This window comes from Homarus americanus, unplaced genomic scaffold (assembly GCF_018991925.1).
Source record: "Homarus americanus isolate GMGI-L3 unplaced genomic scaffold, GMGI_Hamer_2.0 scaffold50564, whole genome shotgun sequence".
Classification (NCBI taxonomy): Eukaryota; Metazoa; Arthropoda; class Malacostraca; order Decapoda; family Nephropidae; genus Homarus; species Homarus americanus.
The window spans coordinates 4,718,258-4,732,610 of NW_024715014.1; the positions used below are offsets into that span (position 1 = coordinate 4,718,258).

General features: G+C 37.7%; 1 protein-coding gene across 1 annotated transcript in view; it reads left to right on the top strand.

Annotated features, from left to right (window-relative positions):
- Nucleotides 1–621: 621 nt before the first annotated feature.
- Nucleotides 622–14,353, top strand: part of LOC121853802 (sterol regulatory element-binding protein cleavage-activating protein-like) — a 34,152-nt gene continuing 20,420 nt past the window's right edge. Inside the window, exons 1-7 of the mRNA XM_042348179.1 lie at nucleotides 622–748; nucleotides 3,078–3,243; nucleotides 4,895–5,066; nucleotides 5,832–5,956; nucleotides 7,239–7,422; nucleotides 9,768–9,907; nucleotides 11,730–13,138. Of these exons, the coding sequence (XP_042204113.1) occupies nucleotides 3,095–3,243; nucleotides 4,895–5,066; nucleotides 5,832–5,956; nucleotides 7,239–7,422; nucleotides 9,768–9,907; nucleotides 11,730–13,138 (2,179 nt within the window). The 5' untranslated portion in view covers nucleotides 622–748; nucleotides 3,078–3,094. The remainder of the gene's footprint in view (nucleotides 749–3,077; nucleotides 3,244–4,894; nucleotides 5,067–5,831; nucleotides 5,957–7,238; nucleotides 7,423–9,767; nucleotides 9,908–11,729; nucleotides 13,139–14,353) is intronic.

The following is a 14,353-nucleotide window of genomic DNA, read 5'->3' on the forward strand; positions in this document are numbered from 1 at the left end:
TACTAATGCTGTATCTGGGCTGTAAAGATCATGTCAGTGGAGCCGTGAGATGATAGTCACATCGAAACTGGGAGGAAGTTTTCCACATAAAGTACAATTCCGTTAAAGAGGACTCGGGCGAGAATCTTGCCGGTTTAAGACAACAGCAAAACTCTGCAGTAGTTGCCACAGTTTGACTGGTCTCCCTTATTCTAATAGGTAGTGACAATGATGGTGTGTTTGAGATCTTGGGGATTTCTACCCGTTCCCACATGGTCTACAGAAGAGATTGAAGGTGGCTGCTGCGTACCATTTCATCTTCGCCTGTAAGAGTATTAAATTTATCTTTAATGTTTCATTTCTTGGAGAAGCACGAAATACGTCAGTGTCAACTCATGCCAAGACCAACTCGTACACAGTCTTGGCTATGAGATTAACACTTAAACGGGCAGCTTGTCATCAGGCAAATGCTAAGAAAACGAGATGTTGGGATTTAATAAAAGTAAAAAGATAATTAACCATCAGATGATTTTGGGTATTTTATATAACTATTTCAAATCATCACAAATCACCATATAGAAGCTGACAGTCCCCATTAATAATAAGAAACAAGTTTTTATGAATGGGGAGACACGCAGTGAGGTGTTCATGTGAGTGCCCGGGGCGCCATCTACTCCCGTAAACAAAGCTCGTCTGCTACTACCCTCTCATAGTGGTCCAAGAGGAAGTACTCTCACTTGATGCTGCATATACCAACAATGAAGCATTTGTAAGAATCACACAGGTCTTAAACATATAGTGAAATTAGTAGATTATTTTGTTTAATTGTGCCGTCACTTACTATAGGTTGCTTTGCTTCACATTGCTTTAGGCAAGAATCACCAAGCAGATGGTTTTGAATTCCTTTTAAATGGTAGATATAATAAAGGGGTGTATTTTTATTCCTGGGCGATGTAAAATGATTATTGTTAACTATACATGTGTCATGGGTGAAAATATTTTGGCATGATCAGATAGATAAAGGACAAATGTTAGTTTGTTAGTTTATGTGATGTGTGGATGGTATCCTTAATGTATAGCACGTGATAAATTTGTGGATCTTTTACCATGAACTAACATTTTAATTTGTACAGTAGCCTAGGAGCTGGGTTTAAATACTAATTTTTGAATTTAAGAGTTGGTTATTACATCAGTGGTGTTAGTGATACAAGCTGTAACACATATTACTCACAGTTGTTTCCTGGATTCAAACCCAGGACACAACTGTGAGAGATGTTATCCCGTGTAACCCTATCAAACATTCAGACTTTCTTTGGGTGCTTCAGTGTCCACCTTGGGTAAGATTCGGTAGAGGACGTGGGCAGGAGAAGCAAGGCTGTATTTAGTTTCGCTCATCCGGGGAATCTTAGGGAGTTTAGGTTGGATATAGTTCCTGGGTCACTTTCGGTTTATGGAAAATTCGGCATATAGATAGGGTCCAGGAACAGAACCTTTCCGTCTATATATTAAAATTTTTGTAACATTTGTTAAAATTTCAGATTATTAGAGATATTTATGAATACTATATATAATGCACATGTTGCCATGCAGGCCTGGGATGCAAATTCCATCCTCAGTACTGTGCTTTACACATCACACGTGTCGGTCACTGTCAGTTCACGTTGGTCAATTTTGGAGTGCACATCTATGGTCTACCACACACGCTTTTTGCATCATTGCCCAGTGTTTGACTCATTATGTCTGTTAACTCGAAATCTGGAATTGTACTTGGAAAGGTTTAAATTTTGATTGGGGTAGATAACGGAAAAGTGCTGGGTTTTTTTCTCTCGCTGGGGAGAAGATGTCCTTCATATTTCATACAATCTCATAATTCATATGGGTGTTTACTGTAGCCTCAGAAAGGTAGGTGGTATAGCCTATGAATACTGTATTGGAAAAGGAGGTGCAGGGAGTTGTGAGTTTGCTCCAGCCTTCTTACTTATCATGTGGGCCATTACTTTACATCTGTGAAAATATTCCTCTCTTTTTTCTTCTTTTTTCATTATTTTATATTAGGTTTGTATTTGTAAAAGGAACACCAGACTTGTCACTATAGCCACATCCTCCTAACCCTCCCCCTACCACTCCAGGCCAAGCTATGACCTATGTTATGGTTATTTTTAAACTTGTAATTTCAGGTGGTTATACAGTATTGTAATGATGTGCACTTGGAGCACAGAATCCCCAGTTTTTCTGACATTGGATTTACCATAATAGTGGAGACGTTCTGCATACTGTGGCTTGGCCGGACATGAATAGGGTAGGTTGTTGGGTGTTACTGGGTTAGTACCACAGGAACCAAATGTTACCAGAGCGTGCTGAATGTTAATTCTGGTGCCTAAGATACTCTGTGGTGCAATGTATCGTACTTTATACCCAAAATATTGGGGGTGCAACAGCACCCTCCATTCCCACCTCCATGTACTGGGTGGAGTGAGCCAGCGGCACATGACCACGACAATAACAAACATCAGACTGATCAAGCGTGGAATGCAGCACAGCGAGTGTTACCCACGTGGCCAAATATGCCGAGATTTTGCCAAATATATTTATGTAACTCGTTATTTCCCAAGTTATTTTACAATAAATTCTGAGACCATATACTACGTGCCGAATTATACAAAATTCCGAGATATCGAATGCCGAGTTGTCAAGGGTTTACTACTCATAACAGTAGAATAGGATAGGTTAGTTTTTTATTTAATTTTTATTTGCTAGTACAGTGTATACTGTATGTACAGTATTTATTAGCCTTTTAATTTGAATGTTGGCGAGAGAAGTCTTATATCTAGTTATAAACTTTATTTTATTGTTACCCGGGTAATAGTAACATAGCTTTTCGTGCATGAATTTATTATGTACACATTTTCTTCACTCAGTTATTTCATATATATATATATATATATATATATATATATATATATATATATATATATATATATATATATATATATATATATATATATATATATATATATATATATATATATATATATATATATAATTCAGTGAAATCATTATTAAAGAAATAGGTAATTACTGACTTATTTGGTTTAAAGGATAAGGTGTTGGTGAGATGGCTGAGGGTGGTGACAGTGGCGGTGGTGGGACAGGTGGTGCCCTCCCTGATCTAGTTGCTCAGTGCTACTACCGCTACGGACTTCTTGTTGCCACTCACCCCAAGAAAGTTATTCTCCTAGCAATATCGTCTTTCCTCATTTTGTGGTATGTTTTTTATCTTTTCAAGAACATATATACTGTATAGAGACACTTTCAGGGTTACGGATGGCTTCCAATCATGGAGGCTATCCGTAATTCGTATATACGATTACTATACAGGTATTGGACCATTTGTCCAGCTTGCTTGGGACTTGGGGGTTGTCAGATAGGTTTATTTTTCCTGAAATTTGGAGTGCCAGGCCTAGAATGTACAGTAGACTCTCTGTAACAGCCTGTAAAGACTGTTTAGATCACTAGATTCACCCCTAGAAGTAGCTGTAGCTGCACAGTACACTGTAACATTAAAACTTAAAATTGTAGACACCTAAACATCAATAACAAAAGCATATAAATAGCATTAATGAAAGCATCTTGAGAGCAAAAATGATACAAGTTATTGTTCAAACTGTCGCACTCGACCCTGGTGCTTGCCTAGCAACCCAGTAGTATCCCTAGCAACGGTGCTCTGCCACGGACACTCCGTCCTCCACACAGTTTCACAGTGGAAGGCTGTACAGTACAGTATCGGAACATACAAAATATTTTATGTCCTATGATAAGTATTTATTTTAGTTATTTTTGCACTTTTGTGTGTGGGATGGTGTGTGTGTGTGTGTGTGCTGTATGTAACTGAGTAAAATCAAAAAGGAAAGTTATGTATATTTACCTAAAATTATGAGTTAAAATATTTTATACCTTATACAGTACCTTTATATCTCATGATTCTCCCTAAGTTCAAGTTTGTCAGTATTTTAACGAAAGGAAGGACTTACTCATTCCCTGTGTGCTTTGTTTTCGTTTTTTAGACATTCCTCTTCTCACAGAGGGACTATCCCTGTTTACACTGACGGCTGTATGTCGGATGCAGGTGGAAAGACAACTACGTACAGTTGCTCGTGTAACTGCCTTGATTTAAACACGAAGTGGTGAACATCATGATTAAGCTAATTTTTATACAGTAATACAAAATCTTAAGTATTTCCTCAGATTATAAAGATCTTTTTCAACACAGAACAATACTGTACTGTACAGTATTACTAATTATGCCTGGGGGTAAATGCCTGGGCAGCAGGTTATGTATTTTTTATTTTTTTACAGTATTGTATAGAGATGCATTTTACTGTACAGGTACAATGAAAGACAAAAGTCGTGTCTTGAAATTTGGCGAAAACATATGCTGAAGGGCTAAACTTTTGGTGGGCTCTGCCTTTTGGTAGGGGGCTCTCATAATGTTTACGAGTTATATTTAATCTTCGGACAAAACGGCGACACGACTTTTGTCTTTGATCCTTCAATGTAGTTAAGTAAGAGGTTGGAAATGAGAAGTAAGGAATACCCTGTACTCTATATGAGTTTACTGAATGCTGTGTGATATTTTCAGTATTAACATTCAACATTGATAATTATGAAAGTGAATTATTTTGTGGGGGTTTTAGCGACCCTAGAAATTAATAATTGAAGGTCAGTAAGATTTATGGAGTAGATGAATTACTGGGTGAAATGGTGGAGAGTTTAGTGCACTTCATTAATGGAACATGGTATGAGGGCATCAACTAAGCATATATTGGACTTGAACTGTCCTGATTTTAATGTGTAGAAAACTGTGTAATATCAATGGAATTTTTGAAACTCCAGACAGAGGAATTTATGTTTGCAGTACACCATTGTGGCATTTACCTCTACCTGGATACCTACCACAAGAGTATGTGACATCTCTGTTCAACTATAGTGTTCCCCTCCCAGCTCCTGAGGGAGGGATAAGACTAGATCCGTCCCCAACTCCCACTCCACTGTGGTATCAAGGTCCACCATGTGCATACATTCAACAGGTAAGATATAATAATGTACTATTAATTTACTATCATTTATTTTTGGGAGCAATTTTTTTTCTGGTATGTTCTCGGGTGGCTGGAAACATGAGTTGAAACAGATTTTTTTCTCCTTCATCCATTCATTCTAATTACATATTACTATGACATAGCTACAGGTAAACCATTTGTTGTCATGTTCTACTAATCACATGCATTGTTGTTTTCTGTATGTTTATCCCATTCATTTAAAATACAGTACTGTACTGTACATCCTTCACCTCATCCTTCCATCTCCACCTCTCCCTCCCACCATCTCCCTTTTCAGTCTTCTTACAGTATCAATAATTCACTCTGCACTCTATCAATATGTCCATACTACCTTAGCAAACACTGGTCAGCCATTTGTCTGGTCCTTCTTTCATTTGGTATACAGTACAGTACTAAAAGCATCAGTCTGTGATAGTTTCCCTGGAGAGATTATGACCCTTTTTGACATTCTGAGCAAGTCATACTCTATATTGCGTATGGAATAAACAATACAGTATTTGTGAACTAGCTGTGTAGAGTGTCTCTCCAATTACCTTGCACCATAATTTGGAGGTCTATGTACAGGGGTCTCTCTCTGCTAAATAATTTGTTTTGGATATTAGCCATAGGGAAAAATAAATTATGTATTCTTCTCACAATTGATCAGTACAATTTTCTGTGACAGTGGCTTTTTCCTTCACTACCCTTATAATCTACATTATAGATATGCTTGATAAAGGCATTGTCATCTTTCAGATTGTAGTTAAGAGTGCCGTGGTTCCATGGCAGAAGGGTTTAACAGTCAGTGATGGTTACCGTGGTCCTCTCTCCTCCGTCTTCCATCTTGCCCAGACTATCAGCAACTACCAATTGAGTCACAAGTGAGATGATATAAATTTTTATGCCTCTACTACACAGAAGAATGGGCAAAGTGATGTGTTCCTATCTAGTTATATGTTCAAAGCATGTGTCTGCATAGTTCTCTACAATGAACCTCTTATGTCAAATATTGTTTTATTTTGTATTTTATATATCAATTCTTGAATAAAATAACTAGCTTACTTTATAGTAATGCATTATATCTTTTTTTATATCACACACTCCCACTTATCTGGTCGTTATTCGAGGCTTTCCTGTACGTGCTGTATGAAACTAATTCAAAACAGTCAGGTCGTCATTACGAAATATAAAGCCTCATAATGAAAGCCAGCTACTAAGTAGCGACTACATTAGCGATGAGTGTGGTCAGGTTGTGCACGTGTGTTGTCAAATGGTATGCCATTTATTAGCTGTGGCCAAATGCTGCAGACTCATGGATTTTCATGGAGAGGGAGCCCCTCCCCATTGTGATGACAGCCTGGTGGGGTGCCCCAATCTTAGAGATCTTCACCGTAAGCGCCTCTCCGTGTGCCAGAGGGGAGACGGGTCGTACCGTCCCACTTCGGTGCAGGGGAGGGGGGAGTGGATAGTGTGGATGGGACATCCTCTGCCTCATGGAGGAAGCTGGCCTTTGACAGAAGATTTGATTTTTATCTATTAATATTTAAATTGTTTTTATGCATTACATATTTGTTTTTAGCCTTCTTAGCCTTTAGTTTAATTCAGCGAGACATGATCTAAGCTGTTACGCCATCAGGGATGTTATTGCCATGATCACTCAATCAATCAATCCATTGGGTGACTTCAAGCACCACTTAATAGCTTTTTTATATGTTTGGTGTTTCTTAGCACCCAGACCTAACAAATAAATTGATATAAAAAGTCTGATACATACTAATTATTTATGCCAGTAATAGCTTACCAGTAAACAGTTTCAAAACTGTCTGAAGGCATCCCTTCTTACTGTATGCTGTATTTTTGCAATGGTGTAGTTGAACTATTCCTTATTGTTATAACAAACCTGTTAATATACAATGCATCTGAAAAATAAGCAATGACTATTTTTAGCAAACTTATTAATTTTCTGCTAATTCTTGCATTTAAAAACACAGCTCATTCATCCTGTATCAACATTCATAGTCTAATTGGAGTCAGAACTCATACAGTACATATCATGGACTGAACATTAGAATATGTTTATTAATAGGTTTGTGTGTTATGATGCTTACATGATGTTATACTGTACTGTAAAGCCTAGATATATGGTAATTCTTTCTGTTTCAGTACAAGTGTTACTTTAGGGACAGAATGTCTTCTTATTGAGGGTGTTGTGAAGAAGATGCAAGCTGCTGGACAGGTCCTTCCTCATTACAACTGTTTGATGCTGTCTCCTGCTGACCTGTGGGCACGGAACCAGTACTCCTTTCTCCAGGACCCTCACGTCCTCTTGACTGTTAACTCGCTTATGGTTAGTTCATATTAATCACACAAGGTTGGTATGATTGATGAAGTTATATGTTACTGTATATACTCGTGTATAAATGCCAGCATTCTTGCTGACACCAACTGTAGGAGCATCGAGGCTACCATTATCCATAAACAACTACATTGGACTGGCCATGTGACCTGCATGAACGACAGTAAACTGCCAAAGCAGCTACTTTGCTGTCATCTAACAAATGGTAAACGTAATTCTAGCAGACAACAGAAAATGTATAAGGATTGTCTTGAGACAAACCTGAAAAAGTGCCAGATCGACCCCCTCATCTGGGAGACGATCACTCCACACTGTAATGCTTGGAGGAGCACCACACGAGAAGATGTCAATACTTTCAAGTTAGCCCGACTGCAAACCAAGACAGACGAGCGCCTGCGCCAGAAAGATGCTGCCGCCGCCCCTTCCACACTAGATGTAGCCCTCCGTATGTGCAACATCTGTGGACGACCCTGCCAATCCCATATCGGCCTCTCGAGTCACTTCAGAGCTCACCAACAAAGGTGACATCCTTAATCACTCATTTCATTGTATCACAGCTGGATGATCGTCATACTCGATTCCGAGTGGCAGCAAAGTAATAGTATTAGTATAAATTTATCTCATTTACAGGTACTCCCCGACTTACGACAGGGGACCGACATCCAGGTCGTAAGTCGAAATGGTCGTAAGTCGGAAATGCTTCAATAACACATAGAAAATCGAAAATGGATGTCTCTTTTTCTTCTCAGCACCACAAAACTCTCACTTTTAAGCTTGCCAGCCATTTTAAAGTGAATTACAGATGAAAATTTTGTCTGTGTACTGACTTTGGGACTCAAAAATACATAATTTGACCAAATTTTGGTACGACTGAGGCAGGTCGTAAGTGCGGGTGGACGTAAGTTGAGTAGGTCGTAAGTCGGGGGGTACCACCCTGAATTTAAAAAAACAACTTATTTTTTTCTTATACAGTATAGTGGTCCCTTGCCAACCACAGGGGTTGGGTTCCTGAAAATCCTGTGGTTGGCAAATACACGGTTGGCGTTACTAAAGGCTTATGGGAATAGGGGGTTAGGTTCCATGGGCGCGGATAACACTCGTCAATGTCAAACTAAGTTGCCCATTCCTTCACTAAACAATACCTGTATTGTACATTTAATTAAATTTGAGTCAAATACATATACTGTAATAGCATATTATAAGATGATGCCCACACATATCTCGCCCAGGAAGAAAAGAGGGCATGTTAGTCAGTATGTTACAGTCACAGCATTGCATGTCAGGCGTGTGTTCCTGTGTGTGTTGACGCAGTGGTGGTGGTGGTACAGTACAGGCCTTGTGAGGCAGGCAGCAGACGATGCGTTGCCGCTATTGCAATCCAGTTTCCTTCTCTGCAACACACCACATATACTTGGTTCTCATTTAATTTACTTTTGATTAACACATAATAAAACTTTATAAAGTAACTGTACATACCTGTGTAGTATGTAGAGGGCATCAATAATTTTTTTCTGGTTTTATTTATTTTTTGTCCCTAATTTATGATATTGTACACTATAATATTAAAGATAGGGTATTAAAGAATGCTGTTCTTAAAGTTCTACATTCATGGGTGTCCCAGGAACTTATCCTTTGTGAATGTTGGAGTACTAGTGTACATATGTGTGGAGTTGGCATGTAGCTATAAAATAAAAAAAATTAAGAGCATGGGTGTGTATGCGTGAAGTGAACGTGTGTCTGTGTGTGGACTTGGCAGGTCACCAATTTAGACTTTTCCTGTAGCTACAGCCCCCAATCAGGCCAAGCTGTGTGTTACATGCACACACAATCGTTCATACAGAATGTGAAAAAAGAAAAGATTATCACAATGTCGAAAAGATAAAGAGAATAAATATTTTCTACGTCAGCGGGAGTTAGCCCGTGATTGTGCTCCTGTCTCCCGTGTCCTTAGTGAAATGATTGCTAAATGGCAATAGCATGACTGTAAAGAGGCTCAGCATTCATGGTGAGTAGCAAGATATATACCCTAGGCTCCCTTTTACAGAGTGAGGGTAATTTTATGAAAGTTTGACTATTTTATGGATTAATTTCTGGAATTTAGTCACAATCTCAAATGTCAGGGACCCTGGGAGCCTTAGGTTGTTAGCCCATAGACTTGTTGACCATACTGTGGTCCATGCTTTGTTAATAAATGTATATCAGGATAAACTCCTCATTTTTGGATATGTCGGACTCAATATAGTACAGTATACAGTATATAATTAATCGGTGCTTGCTTAAATAATGAATAAACCTGTGTTAGCATCAATGATCATGATATTCATAATGTTTTTCAGGCAAGTTATGAGGGTCAGACCAATGTAGCAGATATTCTGTTTGGAGTACCTTCTCGTGAAATTGGCTTCCGGCGTAGCAGGAATCCTCAGCGTGTCATCACATATGCAGTAACTCTGGCACTAAAGAGATACAATGAAAAGTAAGTAGAATTATTTCGTGTATAATGTAACTTGTAATGTGATCATGTTGAGTCCAGTTATGTATTTGTTTGTCTGAATACAGGTGCTCCTCTACTTACGAACGAGTTACTTTCCTAAGGCTTGTTTGTAAGTCCAACTTTACTCTTGTAGATACCAAACATATTGTAAAAAAATGAAAAGATTATTGATATTTAGTACTGCTATACCCTTTAATACAGCCTTAAAACCTGGCTCACTCTTCTCCTCGTAGGTAATGTTTGTTCTATCTGGAATTTTCTTCAAAATAATCCAGTCTCATCCATATTAAACACCTGTTCTAGCAGGTAACCCCCCTTCAGTGATGATGTTTGTATCTCTGAAGGTTTGCAAGTTGAACGTTCTTAAGTAGAGGAGCTCCTGTATTATATAAACAATTGTTATGTACAGGTATCCCTCATACTGTATATCAATGGGGTTGTATTCCTGAAAAACCAAACCAAGTGAAATAAATGCTAAACAAGGGATAACAAGAAAACATGGAGGGCGAACAACAAGGAGTACAATAGTACGCTACTTCCTAATAATATTAATAATAAACGAGTTTGTTAGAAACAGTTTAAAGTTGATTTATTAACACCAACCTAATATATAAACAATGTGGTTCACAGTTAAATGACTTACTGAGCAAAATTTTCACCTAATTTGAACAAATTTCAAATTGCATATGTCAAAATGAACAACAATTGCTATGGTAAACATAAAATTGATGCATATATCTTAAAATACAATAGCACATTTTTATATACACAAAATAGCTCCTTCCACATTCAAACCATCTTCTGGGTGACATGACACAGTTGAGCCAGGCAGTCAAACAGCTGAATCAGAGATGTGTGGCTTCTGTTGCATTGTGCTGTGTGTATGCCATGATATAACATTAAGGTAGGGAGTCAAGGAGCACGGCTTGCATAAATACGTTCAATTTACACACACATACAGTATACACGCATGATCTTAATTTTTATTTTATATATATATATATATATATATATATATATATATATATATATATATATATATATATATATATATATATATATATATATATATATATATATATATATATATATATATATATATAGTTTTATATATATATAGTTTTATATTAAATTTTCTTTATTTCTAAGCCACATTAGAGTATTGTAATGATTTTTCTACAACGTCTATTGTTTCATTACATGTAACAATGGCAACAAGCCATCTCACAGGCCATTTCATCCCCAATTTTTTCCCCTCCCAGTGAGTCAAGCTGTCATCAAACCGAATTTTGACCTTACTTTAAGTGAGAAAGGGTGTCAACAGTTTTTTATTATTGAACTGAATTAAAGTTTAAATTAATTAACACTAAACAAGGGGTACCTGTCTTGGATCTCAGACATCCCCAAAAGATAGTTATCATTTAACTGAATGTTGCCTGTAATGTAAGATCATTAAACAAATATAGCCATAGTTATGTTGACCTTTTTGAGTAAAATGTACCTATTCCATTCTGGCTATTGTAGAGTTCCAGGGATCGGGGATTCTGACTAATGGGGAGATTACTGTACTTCATAAGTGTACAGTTTCACCCATAATTCATTCAGATAAGGCTTTTGAAAAACAAAAAATCCTTGAAAACTTCTTTTTTCTTCTTTTTCCCCCAAGGTCTGTACAAACTGCACCCAGTCCATGCTCATCATAATTGGATTGCAGGATTAATCCCTCCTGTATGATTTAAGACTGAATGATTGACTGTGCATGTAAATGCTTATTTTTAATATGATATAATTTGTTATTTTGCAGATTTGTTAGTGGATTGGAAAAAGAGTTAACAACTCGCTACCCTGTACATCAACCTGTTCGACCTGGAAGAGAGGAGATCACTCATATCTACTTCCCCTCACGGATGTCTCTCTGGGAATTTCTTCTAATGATTTTCTACTGTTTTTTATTTGGGTCTATATACTTTTCTATATTGAAGATGGACATGTTCAAGAGCAAGTTGGGTATGGCCATTAGTATTCAGGCCACATTGATAGCTTCACTCTGCATCTCCGTAGGCTTTTGTGCATATTTTGGTCTCAGACCATTGCACAGCAAAGGGAAGTATGTATACCCATTCCTTGCTGGCTTGATTGGCTTTGAGAACAGTATGGCATTAATAAGATCAGTTTTATCAACTCCTTCACACTTGGACATCAAAATTCGTGTTGCACAAGGCTTAGCGCGGGAAGGGTGGACAATAACCAAATATTTTTTGACTACAATCACTATTGTTACAGTCTCATTCTTCCTCTTCATTCCACTTGTTCAAGAATTCTGCATTTATGGCAGTGTTGTGCTGCTGTGTGATCTCTACATGCAGCTCATCTTTTTGACTGCTGTGCTGTCTATTGACCTCCGTCGGTATGAAGATTCAGAAGAACAGAAAAAGCAATCATTAGCAAATAGTGGACCATTTTCTGTAAATCCTCTGTTCAGATATCAACATCATAGCCCTAATCCAAATGTCAGAATTCTTGTCAGCAATTCTGAGAGGACTGGGACATCTGTGCCTAACCTTCACCGCAGAAATGCACCATCTGAATCGTCCATTAAGTGCAGTGGGCGAGATCGAGTTGCTCACCCTCAAGCAACACCCCAGAACTCAAACATGATGCCTAAAAGATTACGTGTAGCATACTTTGTTGCAAAAAAGCGAATGTTTCAGAGGATGTTCATGTGTGTATTTGTTGGGTGGATTGCATTTATGATTTACAGTTCAGGACTCATAGAGCATTTCTCTGAACCAATGAGTGACCAACACAGACCAAGGGACTTACCCTCTGTTATATTCTCCTTGACGAATCGTTCCAGTTATGTATATCAACCCGAGGTATCTATACCACCTCCCCATAATGTTGGTCAGACTCAACCTCCTAACTCAGCTGCCATAACGACTCAACCATCAACTGCCATAAATACCACTGTTTCCAAAGATGATGAAATTAAACTCCTGAAGCATCGCACAAGATCTCTTTTGCGTAAACTGCCACATACACACTGGCCAACCTTGTTTAGTTATTATAACATCAGTGTGACTGGACATTACCTCAGTATACTTCCACCAATTCTGGTGTCTCTACCAGTAAAACCAGAAGATGCTCTGAATGTCCACAACCCCAGTGATCCTAACACAGCTCCCTGGATAGCAGACAATGCTCAGATTCAAGGTGAGTAATTTATGTACAGTATATACTTTTTTAGTGAATCCAACATACGGGCAGTCCCTGATTTTCGAAGGTTCAGTTTACAAAACTCTGAAGTTACTGTATGGAGAAAATTTTGCCCCATGGTTAATTTTATGAAAAAAAAATCTGAAATTACAAAAACATTTATTCTGCTATCTTTGTAATATTTTCCTAATTATTAATTAATAATGATTTTTTTGTTCACGGTCAGTATGCTTACTTTTTTCACCATTACACTAGTCTCTAACACTTGAAATTTTATTAAATCTGCAAATAAGCTTTCGGTGTGCTGTCATACTGCTAGAATCATCACATAACTTACTCCTCAATCACACTGGGGACAAGTAGCCTCTTCACCACCACCACCACCACAGTTACTTAGCCAGTTGCCTGAATTTCCAATTTCTCTCCATTTGCTCTCATGTACTATGTGGCAAATCATTTAAACAAAATTAATCTGTATTTTTAGATTTCATATGCTAATTATGTACAGTCCTAGATGAAAGTTCTTGATACAGTCAAGGTGGAGGGTGTAAAGTTCGTCCCTATCTCTACTGGACGGCGAGTCGTTGTCAGTCCATTGCCCCGTAACACAAACAAGCACCCAAGCAGTTCAGCAATTGAACTGTTATATTTCTATTTCTCAGTAAGGACTGGGAAAGGATTTCACTGTTTTGTTTGATAAATTCACAAAACATTTTACTGAATCATGTTTTACATTATTTGACGTAATAAGTTAGATCATTATTAGATAATCATGACATATTCTTTATAATACAGTACAGAAGTCACAGTTGAGGGAAAGTGTCTTGGTGGCTGAGGTTCACAATGATAATACAGTGACCCCTCCGTTAACGAACTCAATCCGTTCCAGAAGGTCGTTCGTTAACCGAAAAGTTAGTTAACCGAAACCATTGTTTCACTGTGTTTTTGGGTAATTGGTTCCAGCTCACCGAAAATTTCCTAAATTCAACAAAAATGGTAGAAAAGTTCACTTACTTTGAGGTGTGTATGTAGAAGGCTCCTGGATGATGATGATGATGATGATGATGATGGGATTTAGAATGGGGGTGGAAGAGAAGTCACCCCATGGCGCCATTTCACCCATAAAATTTTAGCTCTCTTAGTGTAATTCAAGATTATTTTCTTTAAATCAACACTGCACTGCATTATATATTGTCAATATGTAAAATATAT